We start from the raw sequence: 23,163 nt of genomic DNA on the forward strand, positions 1-23,163 counted from the left end.
ACAAGTTCACCAAGATTTTATATTTGCACTCAGGGCTCCTTTATGAAAGAGAATAGATATTTCACTTCATTGCTGAGGTCATATTTCTCAAGTCTTTTAGAAGACCAGAACTGTCCCCATTCACACCTTGATGTTTTCCTTACTCACCTGATGTTAGCTGACTTCGCCTTCAGGTCATTCCAGCGCTGGTTCATGTCATCAAGTCGGTGCTGGAGCAGAGCAGCTTCCTCAGAGTTTCCCAAGGCTTTCACCATCTTCTGTCTGTTTCCATCAATGCTCTTAAAGATGTCATTGTGGGCATCAATCTCAGCTTGGATGTCCTGAAATACCAGCAAGAAAAGTTCAAACATCTTAGTTCTGTAAGTAAAGGAGGGGAGACCTTATTCTCATCAGTAGTGCTAAGCACTAGGACAGAGTGCGTATTCTGACTTTCTTGGGTGACCCCAATGAAAGATGCAGATGAGAAAACCTGCAACCTTATTAACGTCACTATAAAAGGCCTAGCTTCCTTAAGTGTGAGAAAAGGAGTCAGAAAGTCATCCAAGACTGTGATACAGGAAATAGAACTAAAAACACAAAAGTTCTGTGGTGTTATGTTTTGTAGCACTGAAGGTAACTAATTGTCTACTGCTCACCCACGCATTTCACACAGTGTGGCATTTGCAAATGCTCTAGAAGTCATTTCCTTTTCAAAAATTACACAGATACAGCCGTAGTTGTCTATGTTGGTTCTTTCTTCTTTGAAAAACATTCCAGAAACCTTACACAGTCCAGCGAAATTCAGACTCTATGTAATACTTTAGGTCATACGTAATGAAAGCTTTTCACTAAAATCTGTATCCTTAAACTGCAGCTAAATGACTACAACAACCACAGGTCCATTTTTACAATTAAACTACTGTACACCACGGCCTGAAATATATGGAGGTAGACATAAACCAGCAGGAGGTATTACAATCTGAATTTCACAGTAAATACTGAAAAGAAAAAAGTGCTTGTGATTTTCATTCAGCTGACTCATTTCTCCTCCCCTTAGAAATTATACCCATGTTATTCTCTCATCTACCATCTGCCTCAAGAAGCACATTACAGATGTTGTCTTCATCTAACTGAGCACAGTATTATTTTTAAAACACATTATAAGAGCAAATAAAACTTCCTGCATCACCACCAATGCTTTCTGGCATCCATGCATCTATGTGTACTCTAATAAAGCAATGTAAATGTGTGGAAAGCCAGGAGGTATACTGGCTGTCTCAACAGGAGATTAATCACCAAAGATTATGACAGGAACTTGATGCAGATGCACATAGACTTCTTTAGCAAAGGAAGAAATTAAGTAACTGAAATCCCTCAAAGGTTTTTATTCTTCCAGTCAGTGCCTCAGTATTCACCATCTGCTGCCAAAAGCAGAACAGGAGGGGGCTCTTGTACCTCCCCATCCTAAAGATGTAGTCCTTCATCTTAGAATGGCTGTTTGAACATCTACAAATGAAAGTGTCAAGTAGCTATGAATTTGAGATAGCATGAAAGCTTTCCTGAGTTAGGGAAGAAAGCAAAAAGAAGTCAGGATACAGCTGGAGAAGTGGGGGGAGGAGAGATGGGGCAGTGGGGAAGGAGTTGCGAGAGGGAGGCATCAGCAAACGTCTGGCTATCCAGACAAGCTACTATGTGACTTTGGACAACCATCTATTCTTTGCCCTAAGATTCCCTATTCTAAGACAGGTAAAAAGACACTTTTGCTGTCTTTGAAACACCTGATAAAAATCATCATTCTGAACATAGATACAAACAATGACATTTAAAACAAAAAAGCAAAACAGAAGGGTCTGATAATCAACCAACCAAAATAAGATAGAGTCATCAGCTCAATTAGATGCTTATCTGAAAACATTTGCAGTTCCTGTCCTTACATCTCCAATACATGTAGATGCAGTGAAAACCAACTCAATCCCACATAGCAGGAGGAACAATCACATACAGCAGTTACAATTCTGATTGCACACTAATCTGTGCTACAAAAGCCTAATCACGTAAAATATATTTCTTTACCTCTTCAAAGTCACAGAACACAACTTCATTGAAAACAAATTGATCTCTAACCTTCCATTCTACAATCACAATATTAATTTTAAAACCATTCATTCTAGAACCTTCATAAAACATTCTTTGATTATACTGAGAGGACACTTTGACACACATGCTCAAAAATGTTTCATTCAAAGTGGGGTTTGATTCTTGCATTTCCCAGTTACTATGTTATATTGGTTAAGGCACAGTAAATCTGCTGTTCACATTCTTGAGTCTCATCTGTGATGGCAGTGTTGACACAACTCAGTTCAAAGAATAAAGTTTGCTAATTAAGTTCTCCTTCTCTTTCCTGATTTCCATTTTCCAGAGGGTGGGGAAAAGCACTGCATGCTGATGGATAAACCAATAGGACTGATAAAGTTAATGAATGTAAATTAATCACAGTTCACAAAAAAAGATGGAGAGAAATTCAAATAACATATCCCACATCAATGCGCACATGGAAGAAGAGCAGCAAGAAGGTAGGATGTGAAAAATTACTAATGGCAAGAGATGGACACAATAAATTAGTTATTCTCCCATAATGATATAAAAGATCCAGATTTTTATTCAGGTATTGTCCTCTGCTGGAAGGCTAACAAAGATGATGGGTTTCCATCTTGTCCTAACCACCTGCTGTAATTGGTAGTAATTGGTAATAATCCTCTTTTATTCATGGTGTTATCAAAATCTTTCAGTTCTTATGAGATTTGTAAACATGTGACTGCCGTCCCTTAGAATTTCTTTCTTCAAAGTGTGAAGAACTCTATTCGTTCTGTAAACATACCAATTCATGTTTATCCTGACCTATCGTTTCTCTTTCTCCCACCTTGTTCTTGATCTTTGATTCTCTATTGTCCTCTACGTGGCAAAAAAAAAAAAAGGGATTAAAGAAGTTGATTATCCCTGTTCAGGCCTCAGTGAGGATTAATTCTAATAAGAGTTAATCCAATTTAAATTTTGCAATACTTTAGAATAAATTATAAACACTTCCCTGTTACCACAGTGAAGTTCCCATATTCAGAATCACAGGGACAATACACTGGAGGATGCAGGAGAAGAAGGGGAAAAAATTCTGTTGCTTTTGCCACATAAAGACGGTGATATAACCACGAAACACCAGCACTCTTGTTAGCTCAACTGAAAGGGGATCTGGGTCAGATCCAGTGCAAGTAGAAAAAATAAAAGGGGAGAGGAAAAAAATCAGCAAAAACGCAACAGAAAAAAGGAAGAAAAAGGAAAACTAAAGAAACACACCGCAAACAGAAAAGGACTTCTTGCTTTATCACCTTAATTTTTTGAGGCATTACTATAGAGATGTCATATTTTGCTAATTTTGCAAATATTTATGTGCACCTATCTGTTAAACTGGATTGATAATTTATTGTATGTGGTCAACAAATTTGTTTACAAGCCCAACTGCTTGAAGGATTAAGGTCCTAAATTAAAAGAATGCCCTTTGAGGAAAGAATTCATCCTATACATAAATCAAGGTGAAAGTTTTGAAAGATAGAAAGCAGAAGAAACAACTAGATTGGCATTTAGATATGTACTTCACCCTAGCCAGACTATTAGAAGATTGCCACTTTCCTTAAATTGTGTTTAAGTATTAAGATCAAACTGCTGCCTGTCTTTTCCACTTTGGTCTGGTAATTTCAAAATCCCCTTTATTTCTATTCTGAATCTTCTTTGCTTTTCTCCCCCTTTATCCCTCTTCATGTAGGATTCAAGACTTCATTTTATGTTTGGATGTGATTTTAAATCTTGTCTCCATAATAAGAAACCTACTTCTTACTTTAACTTCTATAAAATAAAATACTAAATTATCATATGATGTCAACTGAAGAGCAGGTGTCTTTAAAGAACGTATAAATACGGTGCAGGCCACTCAGTAATGCTATAGATGGCAAGGATAAGGACCACTGAAAAGGACCCAAAGACATAGCTGACTCCACTTGAAGCTCATACCAAAACAGTTCAAAGGCAGACCAGAGTGATGTGCCCAGGGTAAAAGAAGACATATGACAAAGACTGGAACAGAATCAAACTTTGTGAGCCCAACTCCAAGATCAACCAGCTATTAAAATTTTGTCTTTTCTTTCCCCCTTACAGATTGCAAATACATGTCAAAAACAGTTACAACACTAGGCATAATTGTCATTTGGAAACTATTAATACTTTATAAAGGCAAAATAACTCCAGACCAAACCAACAGCATTCCCATGACAAAGGGCATTCTAGTGTCTTTTTTCTAAATGATGAGCCCGGAGGGCCTCTAATTCACTCTGCAACCCTCTAAGCTATTAGCACATTCACTTCCACTCACATTTTTTCAGATTTTATTCGTCTATAATGGCAATACACTAATGAAGACAGTAACACAGGCAAAGTACTTCCCTCTTTAAAGGGTCCAAACCCTTCTGTTGAAGATAAAAAACAACTACTGGAAGAAAACTCCACAGCATTTTAAGATATGCAAAACGTTATTCTATTAAATTATCGCTATCAAAAATGCTGGAGTAATGATACAAAGATCTAAAACAAGGAAGTTAATTTATTCTGTAAGGTAAGTAAACAGATTTTCCTATAACATTACAGATCCTATTATCCAGAACCCTTAATCAATTTTTTACTACATATAACAACAAAATCTGACTTAGACTCTTAAGAAAAAGGTCAATAGCATTCTATAACAAATTCTAACTTCACAGGGGATTTTAAGACAGTTACAGACAGGATTTACCAATGTTTTACTCCAATGTTTTTTAAACCCACTATAAAAAGTAGAATTCTGCATTACACTCCAATTTCTAATCATTTTTATGTTTATGGGGAAACAGAATTCCACTGCATCTTCACAAACATCTGACCACAGAGCAGGGATGGCAAGTTATGCCACACAAACCACATAAGGCTTGCAAGAAAACTACATATGGGTACAATGCTGGTGCCGCGCAACAAGACTACCAGTGTTTTGCATTAGCACACAGACTGTGACATCCTTTTAATCCCCAGGTACAAGCCAGATACAGGCAAGCTGTTGCAGCTTTCAAACTACATATACATCTTAAAAGGAGTTAGTAGGCTTGAAGTTGACCCTTTGTGAATGAAAAATAGCTTGAAAAACTGCATTTTCCCTAGCAAAGGTTACTTTAGGCTATTTTGCCAGGACAGTTTTGTACTTCTTCTGCCCAATACAAATCATGCCCATGACTGGAACATGTCAGCAGACCTGGTGCAGGTATATGGAACTGAAAGTCCCCAAAAAATTACTGCCTTCACTGACAACGCCCAAGTCAGCAAAGACATAGTCACAGAAATGCTGCACTTGCCTCTTTCAAAGTTCAGGAAGAAATGTGATGACTGCTCATCAAAATACCTGCAGAAAACAGCTGGAAGAAAAACATTAGTGTAACCAAAGGACATAGCTGTATGCCACAGACAACAGCCAGAACATCATTCTTTGAGGTCTCACAGCAGGTAGCAAGGGAATGGATTTATTTTTTTTTTAATAGCAGATTGTTTATCTTGAACCAGATACATTCTAACTGGTGCTGCCAACTGCCTCTGGGACCACTGCTGCGTCACATGTTCCTTTTAGCCTCTGCTTCACTGGGAGCTCTTCACTTTTTGATGACCCTTAAGGAGGGAGTAAGAATCAGGGCATACTAGAGGGTGGTCATAGAGAAAGGGAAACTGGAATTTTATTGGTCTCTTCCTTAAAAATGCTGGGGATAGCAGGGAGAAAGGGATGCTCTTGTAAAAACATGTTCAAAAAAATCTCATAGAGGAAGTCTGCTCTCATGTCGGAGGACAGTGATGCCTTTGGAAAGGTTCACCCCATCTGCTCTTTCAGAGGCCTGCAGTAGCAGTTGCTGTTGAGCAACCCATTTATAATGAATTCACATTCACAAGAGCAGCACACACTGCATATCTTTGGGAAGAATTGCCATGACCATAAATCCACCAGTGGCAGAAGTGCGTATAAAGACGGACATTAAAAATCTCAAGTGTCATGTGCAGACAATACTGGGTATCACTACAGCTACTGCGACTATAGTGTAAGATTAGAGCAATTTAGAAAGCAGTTGGCTTTAGATGCAACAGAAATTTAATTCCTACTTAAGCTCTCAGATATTTCATGAAGAAAAAAACAAAACTTTTTTGGGAAAAAACCACTTTGGGACATTTTTCACATCTAATTTTCAAAGGCTTGTATTACCAAGAGCCTTGCATCAACACTTCAAGTTTCTAAAAAGTTACCCCGACTTGCACTTAAGCCTCATGGATAGTACCATAAGACATGACATGTGGTGTGAGTAAAGATTCATTTCATCACAAGAATGATGATGCACTTACAGGAAGGTTGAGAGTGCCAGCCTGCCTTCAACAACCTCTGTGCCTCCATTGCATGTCGTTGATTCAGCATCTGAGGGGCACCATAAATGTGCTAATACTAATTCCAGCAGTCACATAATTGTGACTGAACAAAGTCAAAGCAGTCCTGCCTTCTGCAGTGTAATGTGACTCTGCTCTTGCATAGGAAGGGAGTGCCGTGCAAGCTTCTGCAAATGCCATCTGGCTTCTGCATTACAACCACAGCAACAGCACTCATAATTCTCTCTGTAGAACATATATTAATAAATCCAGAAAGCTGAAAGTAGCTTGCAAGCCAGGATTGCTGTCATAATGCTGTTTCTCCTGGCAGCGAACTCTTTAGGAAGAACAGGATGGGTGTGTGGGGAACCATAAGAAGGAGAGATGAAGCAGGGGAGGAGAAGCAGGGGAGGAGGAGGGGAGTTTGTTAAAAAAAAAAAATTGCTTAATAAGCACAGATTAAAATTTTAGAATTTGTGGACAAAGTCCACCAAATAAAATGTTAACTTTCTCCAGCACCAAAGTATTCTCCTACATTGCATTACAAATTAAAAATTTCAGTAGACAACAAAATTTCACACAAGCTTCAAGCTAAAAAATACAGCAGAGCTGGGAGACCTGTAAGGTTTGAGTTTGTTGAGAATTGCTATGATCAGATTCTTTCAGATGAAATAAACACTGGAATATTCAGTCACAAGGGACAGCCTGGAGTTTGCAGAGCCAGGGCTTGTATGATTCACAAAACTTTAGAATCACTGGTTTCAAAACTTCTGCCTTAATGATGTCAGGAAACATCAGAGTCCAGCATGTGTCCTAATCTTTACAGGCTACCAGCAGCAGTTACAAGAGAAGCAGTTAAAAGAAGAGTGAAGACCAGATAACAGACTGGGAGCAAGAGAGGAGGAAGTGGCCTACACCAAGAAGAAACCGTATCACAAATGCTTTTGCTGTTACTCAGCTAATTTTGGAAGAGTCATGCTGGGATACTGAATAGTATCTGTCTCAAGCATATCCCTCCCCAGTAAATGAGGCTGGCAAACTGGTAACTACAGAGAAGGCTGATTTACATTAAAAAAAAAGAACATACTAAAGTTTAGAAAACTACAGGATCAAGCTTTACAATCTGCTCTCCTGCCATGTGACCACAGTTTTAAGGTGTCTTAATTTGTAAATAAACTACTATATATTTTGTTGCATGCTCTGGTCTTGCAGGACACAGGAAGTTTGTATGGTGTAGTATTATTTTAAAAAAAAAGTAAAAAGTAATACAGTACACAAAGCCAATCTAACAATGGTTACAAAGATACAATTGAGATTTCACTGCAAGTACTGAGAAATACATGAAAACAATCTGATTTTTAACATTCTCATCATTCTCATGTCTCTTGCTCATTAGCACAATCACTGCAAAGAAAAGTCTCCTGCCTCTCAGCATTACTGTTACCAAACAATCTGGTAAGAGAAAGAGTAACTAGTTTGAATAAAAGAAGAGCAAACGAAAAAATGGGAAAAGATACATATTCATTGGAAGCCATCACGAGATCTTCCAATTTGACTAAGATAACATTCAACTAAATTTAACAGCAAACTGCTGAGCACTTGCTTTATGTCAACAGCAGAACAAGGTCACAGGCATCCTGAAATGTTCCCTAATACCCTCGGCTTAGTAAAGTCGAAACTTTTCTTCATTTTCTTTGGAATAAAAAACAAAGGAACTAAAAAAAAACCCAAAACAAGACAAAAAACCCCAGAGGACGCCCACAATCAGAGGACATGCTCTAAAAGTCATCTCGTAGGACCTGAAACAGGGAAAATAAGTAGTATTAGATTTCCATAAACAGGGGGCACATGAGGACATTAACAGCAACACAGGAAACCTAAGTTAAACATCAACTTGCCCTCTTTATTTATTGTGTAGTTTTCAAAGGCATACATAGCCTTTTTCAGAGGCATAAGTATATGCAACTACCTATCATACCTTTTCAACTTTTGTCAGCAACTCACGTAAGCTGAAGTTCAGGCCCATCATCATTAAGTGTCCTCTGAAGCCTACATTTTCCTGGTACGTCCTCCAAGTCAGTTCTACAGCCTTCAAAAGTTTTCTCTCTTTTTCCACCTATATAGTCCCAAAATTCTCCAGGTGTTCCTGTGCGTGCCCCTTTCCTGGGTTGTGCTCCCCCAAGGACAGTTCACACAGCGCCATCGTCACAGTCTCCTTGCCCCTGTTCCTTCTCACGGGCTGGGCACCTGGGAGTGAGCTGCTGACACTGGGTGATGCTCATTGCAGGGTCAACCTGACCCGAATAGCACTGTGGGGATCTCCTCGTCTCCACACCTCCCCAGGACTGCCTCCAGCTCACCTCAGCAATGGCCTGCAGGATCCAAGTGCTTCTTGCAGACTTAAAGCTCAATGTTTGGTCTCAGTGACCCCAAACAAGAGAAGTTATAATCTTCTGGTATATGATGGGTGGAGAGGAGGAACAAGTCCTTCCACGTTGGTCCATTCAAGGGAAAAAAAATACAAAAGAAAAGAAAATCCCCAGAGAAATTTCCATCTATAGAAAGCATCAAAAGTCAGTTTCTCAGAGAAATTAAAATGGGACGACACACTTCATCCTAGGAGACACAGCAGTATGATCAGACAGGAGGTCATCTCTCCTCTCCCTGCCTTCTTTGCAGACAGCCACCTATGGGCTGGTGCTGCTATGGCAGTAACCAGGCACCTCCAGCCCACTTCACCCAGGAGATGATGCACCACAGAAAGCCAAGGCCTATTAAAAGTCATCTAAAAGTAGCTTCCTTTGTTTAGGAAAAAAAAAAAAAAAAAAAGTCCAGCAAAGGATTCTGCTGCAACCTCCAAAGCCTTCACTGGGGATCTCCTCCTTTGGTCCCGTCTGCTCTGACAGCCGTGTGGTAATCTATCCCCAGCATTTGTTTATTATTGTAATCAGCATCCTCCCTTCCAGCAGCCCTGGTGTTGCTCTGAAGCCAAGCACACTCCCCCTTCCTGGAGGCCTCCCCGCTAGAAAATCACCACCACCCCTGAGGCTACAGAAACCCCAGACCAAAACCCCTCACTCGCCCGCTTCCTTCTCCTTGAACAGAAAGGTGGCTATTTAGTCACTGAACAGGTTTTGGAGCTGTAAAAGCAACCAGCACTGTATAGAGCTACCACAGGCCCGTGGCCGCTCAGGAGGGCAGGGTCAGCGCAGGCAGATTGTTTTCATATGAGCCTGTGCTTGCCCGCAGGAAACCTGACACCCCATGGGTGGCTGTGAGGAAATCACTCCATTTCAAACCATTCCCACTGGAAACGCCGTGTGCATGTGAAAGCCTATATAAGCTACTATTAATGCCTTCCGTACAAGCACACATTACTCAACCACCAAAACCAGATTCGGTAATAATGCCAAAAAGTCAGCCAATGTATAATTAAAACCAAGCCAGTAACCCATCACTTGCAAACTCCATTACAACTATTTCTCCTATGAACACATTGGGCATCATATGTTGCTTTTACTCTCTTTTTACTTCATCCAACCATCATATGAAGTACCAACGAATTCACCAGCAGCAAAGTTGTCTTTAAAATTATTCTAAGCTAGTGGGTAATACTGATATAGACAGCATGGGTGAGGATTTTAAAAATAAACTATAGAGGGGAAAAAAATTAAAATATTGGCATGAGCAGGATTTTTCCTTGTTTTTTTTGTACTTTGCCTCCTTGTCTGTATGTTTTATGTGGGCACATTACACAAACTGCAGAAGTGCTTGCAAAACAAACTGAGGAAAGTTTTCCAAAGGTGACAGAACACAATCAGCTTTACAGCCCATATGACAGGTCAGCACAAACTGTCTGAATTTATTCCACTACTTCTGGAAGCAAAAAGCCCATTTATTATGTGACAGTATCTCAAATCATGTTCACAAACTATTCTTTTCCAAATTAACCACTTACAGAAGGAAAAACAACATATTAGACTGAAAAAGTGAAACCATTCTGTGAGAGATTTAACTACAATCACTATAAGAATCTCTTTTCTTCTCCTGCAAGAAAGACATAGTTCCTATTCCCATGTACACTAAAGCTTTTTCTGCTGCTCTTGGATAAAAAAAACCCTTGCAAACCAGGAAGAAACAGCCCTTAGATCTACTTCAGAGATGCTAGTGCATATAAAATGAAAATGGGTGTCAGGTTGGATTATAGTTAAGCTTCATAACTCCAGGACTGAATCCAAATATACAACATTAATTTTATGTTTAGTCTCAGACTTCATACTTCGATAACTTGTTTCCCAATTTTCTGTTGTCATCAAAAAAATCATACATTCTAGATCTTTCAGTACTATTAGATGCAAATGAAATGCCCTATGAGGTGGATATTTTATGGAACTATTTTACTGGAATTATTTGCATAATTCCATAAATATTTTATGAATTATTTGCATAATTCCATGAAAGGTTATCAAATATATATGTATATACGCAATGTTAGAATAATGCTTCCAGTAAAACAGCTTTGAAAATTGTACCAAATAACTTTTTCAGTGGCCCTCTCACATTAAAGCACACTGCAGTACTTGAGAAATTCTAAACTTGTAGAAGAAAAATAAAGTAATTGAAATAAGATCTACATCAACATATATTTACTATAGCTTCTACAAAGGTAGAAGTTCTGTAGATGTGGCAATGTCTGATCATAAGCTCCAGAAATACAACATATATTTTAGGACAGTTTTACATTACTTATTACTATTAAAGTTTTGCTGTCATAATTTTCCACAAAAATAACTCTCACCATTGGCAATGGAAATGAAAATTTTATTACAAAAACTACAGTTATTACACAGATGAAATATTTGAATGCTAGAGCCCAAAGAAATTCACATTCTGTGAGTGTAAGCCCTCATGCAAACCCATGATCTACAGCTGAAAAGAAGTACATCATCAATTGCAATGAGGTATCCTTCCAAAGTGCTCTTGTAGATACTAAGATCCACAACTGGGAATTTAAGACACCGGAGAGCAATGTACTGCTGATAGATTTGAGGTATTGCTGCAGAAGATTATGTGCAGTGGAGCTTCTTGCTACTTTTGCTATTAGAGCAGTTTGGTGCATTTTCTTACATCTTAAAATAAGAACATAAAACTGGATAAAAATAAAACAACCAGCTAACAGCATTTTACAGCCAATGCTAACGTCACTAATGGCAGCCTGCAAAATGCTAGGGTCATCCAAAGAAAAGCATTGCTATCAATGGTACAAAAAAGATGATCAGCACAGCAGCCTGTGACACATAACTACAATCAGATTTGCTAGAAACTGTTTTTAGGTATGGGTTCTGAAGTGCATGCCCTGCCAATCCAGGCTTAAGAGCCTAATTATTTGGCAAGTCACTTAATGCAGAGATTATAAAACTAATAAAAGAATTTTACATCTAAACACTTAGCATTGTAAAGATTTAATTAAAAAAATCCCTGCTTTTATGAAGTATAAATCCAGAAATAACTGACTGTTAAGCTACTGCAAACAAACCAGCAGAACCAACGAATCCAAAACTAGGTAAGGGGAAAAAAAAGTTATTCCATTGCTGCTGGAAGAAAACTCGGAAATGATCTTACACACACCTCTAAAGTTCAATTTCAGAAAACATAAAAGTCTTTCAGACTTCAACGTGCAAAATAACATTAAGTATATAGTCTATAAAGGATTTGCTTCACACTTGAGATGATGTGCAAAAAATGCAATAAAACTGTCATACTAAACACAATTTGACTTTGCAATACAAACTACAGAAATGGGAAAATAATAACCTTTTTCTAGAAAACACGGAAAAATAAACAGCGGCAAGAACCTTAAGAGTCAATGAAGCAGGTTATTTATACATAGAGCATACATATATCTTATGTGACTCACAACAAATGACAACAAAAAGATAAAAAGAATAATGTTTCCTTGTGTGATTCATGTAAAGGGCTTAGAGGTCAATAGGTAGTTACAGCAAATCCATACATCCTGTTTTCACTCAAGACATGCAGTTTCAGGTAGGAACACAAAAAAATCAGCAGTTCAAAAGCACTGTGTTACTTTCACCTGCCTTGCAAAATATCTGGCATTGTTCTGATCGGACCAGGAGGGAGAGATGCCTTCTCACTTCCACAGCAGGTCAGCATTTACAATACAGACTTAACACACAGCTCCAGCAAGATCAGTCCTACACTGAGGCTCATTATCAACTGAACCCAACACCAAGGTTTCAACTAAGCAGAGACTCATTGATAACCTCTGCCAGAAGTCAAATCACTCAAGCAACATAGTACCACAAGGACCAGGAATTCATCAGGACAAATGAGCAAATTGAATTATTACAATAAAGAGTAAGAAGTAGCAGGATAAGACAAAAGTAACTTAAATATGATTGCCAAAATTACCAATTAGGTATCTATTACACTGGTAATTGCAATGCAGATTATGAATTACATGAAAGGGTCTGCAGAGTTCCTAGAGCTTAGAGCCAAGGCACTGCAACCATTTGATTTTGTTCTTTCTGTAAGACGAAAGGGTATTGGTTTGCCTTGGAAAGGTAATTTTAAAAGGATCAACCAGTCACATTCAATGGTCTGCCCTACAAAATATCTGCAATATTCAATGACAGAGTTCTGCATTAGGTAAGCACTGATAGACTGTGGCCTTCCTCAAACAAGTGAGACAAGACTTTAAATTTCAAGAATAAAATTTGTTAGAATTGCAGATGAGATAATATAGCCTTGACGACAGGCAGTGCTGCACTGCCATGACAGATTAGTAGAAGACTGGGTGGTTTGATGGCAGGGTTTTCCACCTCTTATTTTTAACCTGTTTGGACAAAACACGGCTTTCAGCTTTATGACTCAACCACGACTTTATAATGTTTTAGACCCGAATATAAGCTGCTGTCTAATTTGAACTTCCCAGAGGAAGCCAGTTCTAAATGAAGAACATTTCAAAGATATTCAGAATACAAAAAATGAAAGAAGTATCTCATACTTGGAGTATACCTAAAAGAGATTAGATGCCAAAGGGAAGTATGCAGGAAAGTACTACCATGGCATCTATTTCATGCATAAAGAAATTTACTGAACCAGAGACCAAGATTTAAAATCCACTTATGGGACTGACCAAAACATAAAGGTTTTAATCCTGACCCTAACCAACAGAACAAGGGAGGCAGCACTGAGTATGGATGAAGTCTGGCTTTTATGCCAGACAGGAATTTCACTGTCAGGTGTAACATTCTAGTTAGTTCTGGTGACTAAATAAAACGTTGCTATTGATCAACAGTCTATAAAGACTTAACTGCTGAAGCATCCTTCTAAGACTGTTAGCTGCCTTTCCTCCTCATTTTCCCTCTTCAGATATAAGATACTGATGCTTGCTTGCAATAATCACACTGGAAATTAGAAAGCCTCAAGGTCCCTCATGGTCTGTCTTAAATAGCATTTTTAACTCTGTTCTCTTTACACAGAAAGGAAACAAGTTATCTTAGATGAATGTATTAACAATTTTTATTAAAAAGGGTGAAACTGAAAAGAAGGTAACTGTCTGGTAGTGATATAACATGACAGACTCCCAAAAAGCAGCACATCCAAGGAAGAGATTCTATAGGCTGCTTTAACCCACGCACAGAGTAAATACCCAGTTTCCCAAGCTAAAAAAAAAGGACTTTCAGTATTTCAACCCAACCTGAAAATGTTTTCCTTAAAATTTTCTTGACTGTAATGAAAACAGTTTTCTTGCTTTCTGACAGCTTAGTCCAATAAAAGCCTCATTCAATCCATGCAAAATAAACGTATTTAAAGGAATTTTCTACAAGAGCATATTTATATATTTATTACTTACGGGGGTACCCATCCCTCGAGATACTAAAACTGATCAATGAAAAGCTGATTAATTTAGTAGTTTTCAGACAAGTACGCAATCCAAATAGAGAAAAGGCCATGAAAAATATATTTTAATTACAGAGTTTATTATAAATAATTGACAGAGCACTAACTAACTAATTCTACAGCACTAACTCTGTATGTGTGGATTAAAATCTCATTTAAATAACATATGGCAGTCTCTTCCTACTTTACTTCTTAGCAATAGCATTAGACTCAAGTGTCTAACGAGGATTCAGTGCCATTACAGTTAGCCTGTGTAATTTATCATTTTGCCATACTCGAAGGTTAAGTACCTTTTCACTCAGTCTGCCCATATATTATTTTATCCTCTAACTTGTCTTATATTCTCAGTTAACTAAGTGGCCTTGTCTTGCAGGAAGAAGTATTACCTGGATCTAGTTGATTTTGAGGTTTTACAGGGGTTTTTCAAAAGCTACTGGGAATAGGACTCTCCCCATCCAACAAAAACTCTACTCTCAGCCATAAAAATATACCTCAGCCATAAGCTTTTCAACAATGAACTTTTAATTCTGTATTTGAACATTGGCTAGGACTTTGCTATATAAAAACAAGTGCATTTTTAATTTCTAGCATAACCATCAGAAAGATATAACCTCTATGTGAAAAGAATAAAAAATTATGTAACTGGCATTATTTGAAGTAAATTTTTGTCTATGAAGTGAGAATTCTTATAACATTTACCAAGAAATGTGCCTCTATATCAACTTTAATATGCCACAGTGAAACAGCCATAAGAAAACTACTCTTCTGAATATAGCAAATGGACATCTACCAAGTAGTTCTATCAAACCACAGAAAGTCTATTTCTTAATCAGGCAAGAAATACCAAAGTATAACACTGCAATTTACCAAAAAGGTGATGGTTTTGTTTGTTTTCAAAGTTCGGTAAAAAAGATCAATTAACCTGGACCACAAGGATATTCTATTAACATTTATTTAAATCTTTTCATGATGTGGATACTGCATCAAAGCAGCAACCCACAATGCTTCACTCACCAAACTGAACTTTGGCTGTTAGCGGAGAAAGAATAGTTATCTGATGGGGGGCTTACTTTAAAGGCCTTGTGACTTATACCATAGGACATCTAAATTAATTTTCAAATGACAGGATTAAGTCTTAAAAACTGGACATAAGATTAGGGTTTAAATGATGTAGTCCAGAAAGAGTATTCGTTCTTTTCACTAGCTGTGTAATGATCCCCTGAGCCAACTCCATAGTTGGATAAATTAAACAAATAAATGATACTCCTTTTTATCACATCTAGTGTGTAATGATAACACTGAAGCTACTAGGTACTCCCAGTCATTGTTTAGCAGCACCTTAAGGAATAACATAAGCAATTCAAAGTTTCAGGAAGTGATCCTCTAAAACACAGTTGTGACTTTTCCTAAGGGAGGTGCTTCAAGTCAGTCATGTAAAGTATGTAAGAAGGGGAGAACACACCACAAAGACTGGAGAAAAGTGCAGAGAACTGAACTTCCATAACCTCTGCATCCAAGTCACACAGTGCTGTGGGTGCTGCAGGAAGCAGCAATCATTTGCTCATACCAAGCACTTCTAAAGAGGGAATGAAAAGGTAAGAAAACACTTCCTTCCATGTACATGGCAAGTAAGGTAGAAGATTTAGTATGTTCTAAAAATTACAGTAAATCCTTTTCTCTGCTCAGTTGCCCATCCCCCAGTACCTGGTAGGTGTTATGATTTCCAAGTTTGTAATTGCCTCCAGGCACCCATGCTCCACAGCATACTACTTCCCTACATCTACGAGAGTCCTCCTACAGGAGTACAGCCCAGTATGTTCATACCTGCTATTTTTCTCCCTTTTGAATTTTATCCTACTGAGCATATTTGATACAGCTTTTCCTTGATTAAGCTCCCAGTGACTGCTCTGGCAAGTAACACCCATCACTGTCTTAACTACTTTGTCCTGGAAAGAATTTGGATGCAGTAGTAAGTTTGCGTAGCTATCAAGGATTACAAACAAATACAGTTACAAAAACTAAGGAGAAAAATTGTAATCCCAAACACTTTCAGCCAACTAACTTGATTGTATTCTATTTAGTTTCCTAGTATGTATTTATGTCTCCATTTACTATTTGATCCATTGTGTAGCTAGATGAATGTTCTCAATCATATTTATCTCAGAAGAATCCTTTTTCAAGATTAAGCCCTATAAAAAGGAAGCAACTCATCTAGTTATTATCAAATTCGATAAATGCTTCACTGACAAGGAAAATAGTTAAGCTGAATTACATTAATCAAATTGCCATCAAGTGATTAGGAGACAAAATTCCTGCATCATCATGGGCCAGAAAATGAAATCACAGAAGACCTGTGATTAGGCAGAAAAGAGCTTGGCATCTTCTTGTGAACTCTATTCCATTCTTACTGCAAAAAGCTCTTTTGTAACAACAAAACCATCACATGCTCTTGTTCAAAGCCACTGATGAAGGTAGATTTGACACAATAAATACAGTGCACACAGCAGCAACATTTGGCTCCAGAGAGAAAATGCACAAAATCACTATAGCACTTCAAATACTCTAACAGAACTTAAAGAGACTGTGTGAGAAATACACATTTCAAGGACATTCACACTTGACCTTTGGTTACAAAAGCTCATAAACATCACCTCATGAACATGAAGGTGATCTTAGAGCCTAAACATGCCCATAAACACTCAATACATTTATATTTTCTAACTGGAAGACATTTGTTCTCTCTTCATTTTTTACTTATCTTCCCCAGCATCAGAATCTCAAAAGCAGAGTAGAAAATTAAGGGAAGACAATTCTAATAATCAAAGTTCGTAAAGAATTCAAAGATTCATGAAACTGTTAGGTTTATCAGCTTTAGAGTATATAGTCATAAATATGCATTATATGATTGACTTTGTGACTTGCTGATATTAATTGTTCGGTAGCACAAAGAGCTTTTAAAATTGTCATATAATGCAAGCTACATTTAATTTTACATTTTTTTTAAATGTAGCTAACATGTAAATAAACATGACCTTTTTTTTTTTTTGTGTTGAAGGGCTATCAAGCAGATCTTCAACTATTTTGTGCTTCAGAAGGAGAAGGAAAATTAGAGGTTTTAGGGTTCATTGGTTTTCCTATGTCCGAACTTTTAAAATAATTGGAGGTTTATTAATTAGCTTCTCTATTTTATGCAATACCTAATTTTTACCTCTATCTCCACTGAACACATGAAAAGAACAATTTCTTACTTTTTTTTTTAAGTGAACGAGTTAGTACTTAATAAATCATTGTTAAAGGTAATATAAGAAGCCTTAAAAATCTAAGTTCTGATCAAGGACCACAAATACTCCAGGCTGTTAAGAGATGAAATCATTCTATTTTGTAGCCATAAAATTGGGAAGAATTATTCTCACATTAATTGGCTAGAACTCAAACACATAGAAGGAACATAAGAGAGATATCCATGTGCAGGAGCGACAGTATTGTTATTCATATATTCTTACATGCACATGCAACAAGAAATTAATTAATCCTCCTTTAATTAGTGAGGCAAAACTGAAAAATTGTAATGCAACACCTCAGGTTAAAGAATAAAGTCCAACTTGTAGTGATCCTCTTAATAATGCCTTCGTTTCTGACTTTAAATAAGTTTCCAAGGCAGTTAGAAAACACTACAGAAAGCAGGGACAAGCCTCCTCTGAAGACCTTTAGAATTTAAGAACCATAAAAAAAAGACTTACTGGAAGGTATCAAGGGACCCAGTCACTGCATGTTATTTTTGTTGCTGGATTTTAAATCTTATCCCAACAGTAAAGGTCCCAGCAATTATCTAAGGACTTCCAGGGTAATACCAAGTGTTCTTAAGTAACAGGATGGTTGAGAGCAGTTTTTCACATAAAGCTGCTGATCCTTCTGGCATCTCCCACAGCAAGAAGTGCTTTTCACTGCAATGTCTGAATGACTGGCCTATCATTTTTGCTACATATAGATTGTTTTGGTCTCTTCTCTCCCTCTTTTTTTTTTTTTAATTTAGTCTGAAAATTATTCCCAGCATTTACCAGAGTAAGGAATTAATGTAAAGACTCAGTAAGAAGTACCCATTTACATGCACCTTCCAAATCCACACCATACAGCTCCTATCTTGTGTCTTTAAAGGCTGCAATATGTGATTGCTAGTAGTAAATTTGTGTTTGCTTATTCAAGTGTCAAACTAGCAAAAAATGCTTTTTTATTTAGTTTTTTTTTTATTATGCATCTGTTTTTACCTTTCAGTGTACTGTTCAGGCCTTCAGCTTCTTTTTCTTTTAAGTGGTATAGGAAGGAGAGACAAAAAGGTGCTTGGCTAAACTCCATGAGATAACTCTGAGCTCATCAGGGTCAGATGAACATGACAAAAAGTACAGTCTGTCTTAAAGCCTGGTTTATAATCATATTTTCTATTTGATATCTTATTTCAATAACCACAGTTCATTTACCAGACTCATTTTCTGGCTAAAGGCTACTCAGTATAAAACCCAGAAAAGCAGATAGATGCCACAAATAAGTTTGGGGTATGTTGACATCTCATTCCCCAAATTCACATTAAAAAGAGGAGAAAGTGTCCTTTAAGTGTGTTGCCAGGACCAGCTGCGTTCCAGGAATCCCAAACCAGTTGCAGGATGAAGGAGTAGAACTAGCACGAACATTCTCAATTTGCTCTCAAATTCAACAGGCTGTTGGCAGTAATTTATGTTTCAACAGAGACACCTACAGAATGCTCAAAAACCGGAGCAAATCTGTTTAATTCAGAAGAGAGAAGGAACAGAGGGAACAGGAAAGCCTTAATTATCCTTTTGTATACGCTCAAAAGCAAAGCAAAGAGCAAAGGCCAAAATGGGCTGTGCTACCATCTCTGCCAGCCCTAAGACCAGTCCCCATATGCAACATGTTGATGCCTGGAACAAGTGCTGCTGCCGTGCTCTCATGAGGTACTGTCACCCCTCAGTATGAGGTAAGTCAAGCTCAGAATACTTGGTGCTCAGGGGAACAGACACATGTGCAAGACAGGAGGCTGCCGAGGGCTGCCAGCACACTCAGGCAGAGAGACTCAGAACTCGCTGCTGGGTTTTCCAGTGCTGCAAGCACACTTTTCTTTCCAAATACCCTATCTGACTAAAGATATTATGCACTGAACTATATTCCTCACAGAAGTTTTATTATCTTTTTGCATTCTGCATCATTTTGTTAACTAAGAGGCTCACAGAGATCTTATCAGTGGCCCGTTGACAAAAGTGAAGAGCATTTACAATTGAAATTATGATACAGTATTTCCTCTAGAAATAAAATGTAAGCTGCATTATCCATAACTGCAGCTTTTGCTCTGGCTTGAACATGAAGCTTATTTAAATACAATGTGCCTAAGGCTTCTCTAGACCTGTTTTATTACTAGCTACTATACAAGAAACAAATAGGTTTTCAAATTTATTCAGACAGAGCTTTCATTGTTTAATGTTAGTCAGAAATTCCATTTCCACTGAATTATTGAATGCTTTTATTCTCATTTAACTCTCCTTTAAAGTCAAGGACTCCACCTACTTTTCAGAAGCACCCAAGTTTGTGCTGGAGGAAGGAAGTTGAAGATTTGCACATAAAAGCAAAGAATGAAGTTTACAGTCAGCTTTGCAAACATTGGGTCACCTTACAGCATTTACAACTCAGCCCATTTTGGCTTTTCATTAGGTAGTAACTTTGTGAAGGGAGGTTTTGGGTTTGATTTGTTTTTTTAATGGAGCTTCACAAAAAAAAATGACTGGCACTGAAAAAGTGTGGTCAGCATACAAGAAAATTTGTGGAAAAGAATTTAAAAACTATCCACATTCATTCATATAGAGTTTTTTTAAAAAAGTTGTAACTCTGAAAACTTAAAGATTAGTGTTCCTGAGGATTCAGATAATAACTGTTTAATTGTAGGTATGAGACACAAAAAATAGACCTGACAGTCATGCTGCTGAAGAAATACACCAGTTTATTATACGTGGGCTAGCATTTGATTGATGTTGGATCCATGTAGGATCAAATCCTGTTGGCCTTTCTGCATGCTTTAAGCCCTAACAAGGGGAGAAGGGGGACAGGAAGCACACAAAAAAAATAGAACAAGAATATCTATTAAGTTGTGAGGTTGGGAGAATCTACTGCATATTCATGTTTGTGTGGAATAAATAAACGTTAAAATGGACTTTTTACATAGGACCAGCACAGAAGAGCAAGACAATGCACTAGTAAGACATGGCAGGTGAACACACCCATTTCAAACACACTGATCCAAACAGCTGTGAAGGGCAGAGGCACTTGCCCCTTGCATTTCCCCCACCTGTGGCACACAGTTGGATGAAGGCTAAGAATTGAATTGTCCAGAGCAATATATATTCCCAGAACAGGTCTCTTCTGTTGCTAATTTCCACTTGAAAAGTGGAAATAAGCCATTTAGTGATAACATGAAAAAGGTTCAAAATGGTAAAAGGTGTAAAATATGTAAAAGGAAGAAGCACCCCAAAGGAGAAAATAAAAAGCAAAGAAACAAACAAAAGAAACAAAAAAAACCCCAAAACCAAAAACTCAAACAAATAAAAAAACCCCACAAAGTCTATTCAGATGAAAAGCCTCATGTCTTGGTATATTTAGTAAAATCAAGCTATAAAACTTTCAGGGCAGAAAGTCACAGGCAAATATGCAAGGTGTATCTCTCTCTAAACCCCTTCTTCATTGCATTTTGCTTGTCTTGCAAATGCACCTTGTTAAATGGAAGTGATTTGTCCAACATATTGAGCTATATTACTATTCTAGGGCTACTTTAAGAAAAATAACAGCAAAAAACCCTCAAATTGACTGTATGTTTACTAATGCAAGATGAAAACTTGACCTTTCATGCTTAACCATTGTTTCCTTGAAAAGCAAACAAAGGATATTCAGACATACCAGCCCTGAATGGGTTCTTTGGGTCACTGGCATTTCCAATAGGTGCTAACTGTCATCACAGACCAACTTCCAAACTACTCTGAGACTCCTTAATAAATACCAAGGAATAAACAATATCCACATGTTCGTGTGTACATGGTTTCTCTTCCCTCTGTGCCTCTCATCCATACATTATAAGAGGGTATGCAAAGAGAGAGCATATTTGTAATAAGAGCAGATTTGTTAAAATAAAACCATGGATCACCCATCAAGGGTGCCAAGTACTTGCAGCAACCCTTGAGACTGCGCAACTTAAAGGCAATATGCATCTCAGAAAACCTAGTGTTTATATAACTAAAGCTAAAGCAAACACGAGTGTAATCTTGCCTGCAAAGCAAGGAAGCCTCTCAGAGAATGATATTCTATAGATCCAAACAGTCACTGTAAATGACAAATGTTTCTTTTTATTGTGTCAGACACTTCCAAAACCAAAGAATCCTTGACTATTATTGCTGCAACTTAACACCTCCTAAAGGAAGCTGTCATCTGTAATGGGCTATGCATTTTCCTCCAGTACCTGATAAAAGCCAAATTTTCTAATCTCACATCTCCCTTGGGGAGTGAGCATTGTGGTGTCTCTGGCCATCTCAGTTTAAGGAACAGAGGAATTTGAAACCAAATGAAGTAGTTGTGAGCTCATATCAGGGTCCTGCTGAAATTATGACAACATAGAGTTCAAGCCCTGCTACACAGAAAAAGTAACCAGCACCATAGTCAGTCGTCTTTAAATATTTCTAACTTGAAGTAGTACCTAGGCCTCACTGTCAGACATCATCACAAATTCTCTTTTGTTCAGAGCTACATTATATGCTGAGAGTTGGTGAACTGCAGATTTCCTGTACAACATTCATGAAATTAGATAAACAACAGAAAAACACCTTTTGCCTATAATGCTTAAAATGTACATCAGACTTCTACAGAGTAGCAGAAAAAAAGGATCAATGATGAAAATACAAAACCCATTTCTCAGAAGGGGGACTCAGGAAGGATAATGTATTTAAAATGTTTAACTTTAAAATCCATATACTTCCGAAGAGATGGAGCTATCCTTACAGAGGACCTGGAAATAACAGATATGATTCAAAAGTACTGAATTTTTAAAAAGTTAGTTTTCTTTCTATGACTGTCTACTGTCTGTCTAGAACAGCAGAAATGAGAGCAGCATTAGCAATTTGGCCTAAGGTCTTCAGGGACAGAGGCTCTGCCCTACTTTGACAATAGCAGTTGCTGAGGCAAATTAGGTCTCTGACAGGGATAAAATGAAGTTCCACTGTTGGCACAAAAGAGTTCCCATTGATTTTGGCCTCTTTCAGCTGATGTAAATAATCAAGTAACCATAAATTTGGCAAGGAATAATTGCTGCCTTGCCTGTTACACAGTGTACTCAAAAAGGCATTTAAAATCACCTTGAGCAGGGAGAAAAGGAGAAAGGAAAGCTGAGCTCAAACAGTTCTTCTCCTTCATTAAGCTCTATTCTACAATGAATGTCACCTGCAACAACACAATCATCTTTCAGTGAAAGTGGAAAAAGAGTTTGGTGGTCTAAGCAGTAGGTTTGAAATCGCATGCTCTGACAGGGTCAATGGGCTCTTAATTCTGCCAAAAAAATGAATTTATGAAGTTTAATTTAACCTCCAGACAAGCTCATTTGAAGCAAAGTGATCTGTGAGCCATAGACCAGTGATGCATGGCTCCTGATAAATTTTTCTCAAGTTAAACTTCCACATGGCTTCCCTTAGCCCTAATGGAGTCCAGCTCATGTTCTTGCAGCCTTGACACAAGACTAAGTTTTCTTTA

The 23,163-nt window shown here is 37.7% G+C and overlaps 1 protein-coding gene across 8 annotated transcripts in view; it reads right to left on the bottom strand.

The window, feature by feature from the left end:
• The window catches only part of UTRN (utrophin), a 363,103-nt gene that overhangs the window by 127,120 nt on the left and 212,820 nt on the right, over positions 1-23,163 (bottom strand). For 5 of the 8 annotated variants that reach the window (XM_027631971.1, XM_027631965.1, XM_027631979.1 and 2 more), the window contains one exon: positions 148-320. In XM_027631971.1, coding sequence (XP_027487772.1) covers positions 148-320 — 173 coding nt within the window. Of the gene's footprint in view, positions 1-147; positions 321-8,425; positions 8,717-8,807; positions 9,200-9,301; positions 9,432-23,163 lie in introns of those variants that run through there. The other 3 variants (XM_027631999.1, XM_027632007.1, XM_027631991.1) reach the window with 3 other exon arrangements.

This window comes from Corapipo altera, unplaced genomic scaffold, assembly GCF_003945725.1.
Source record: "Corapipo altera isolate COAL_440 unplaced genomic scaffold, ASM394572v1 2b, whole genome shotgun sequence".
Classification (NCBI taxonomy): Eukaryota; Metazoa; Chordata; class Aves; order Passeriformes; family Pipridae; genus Corapipo; species Corapipo altera.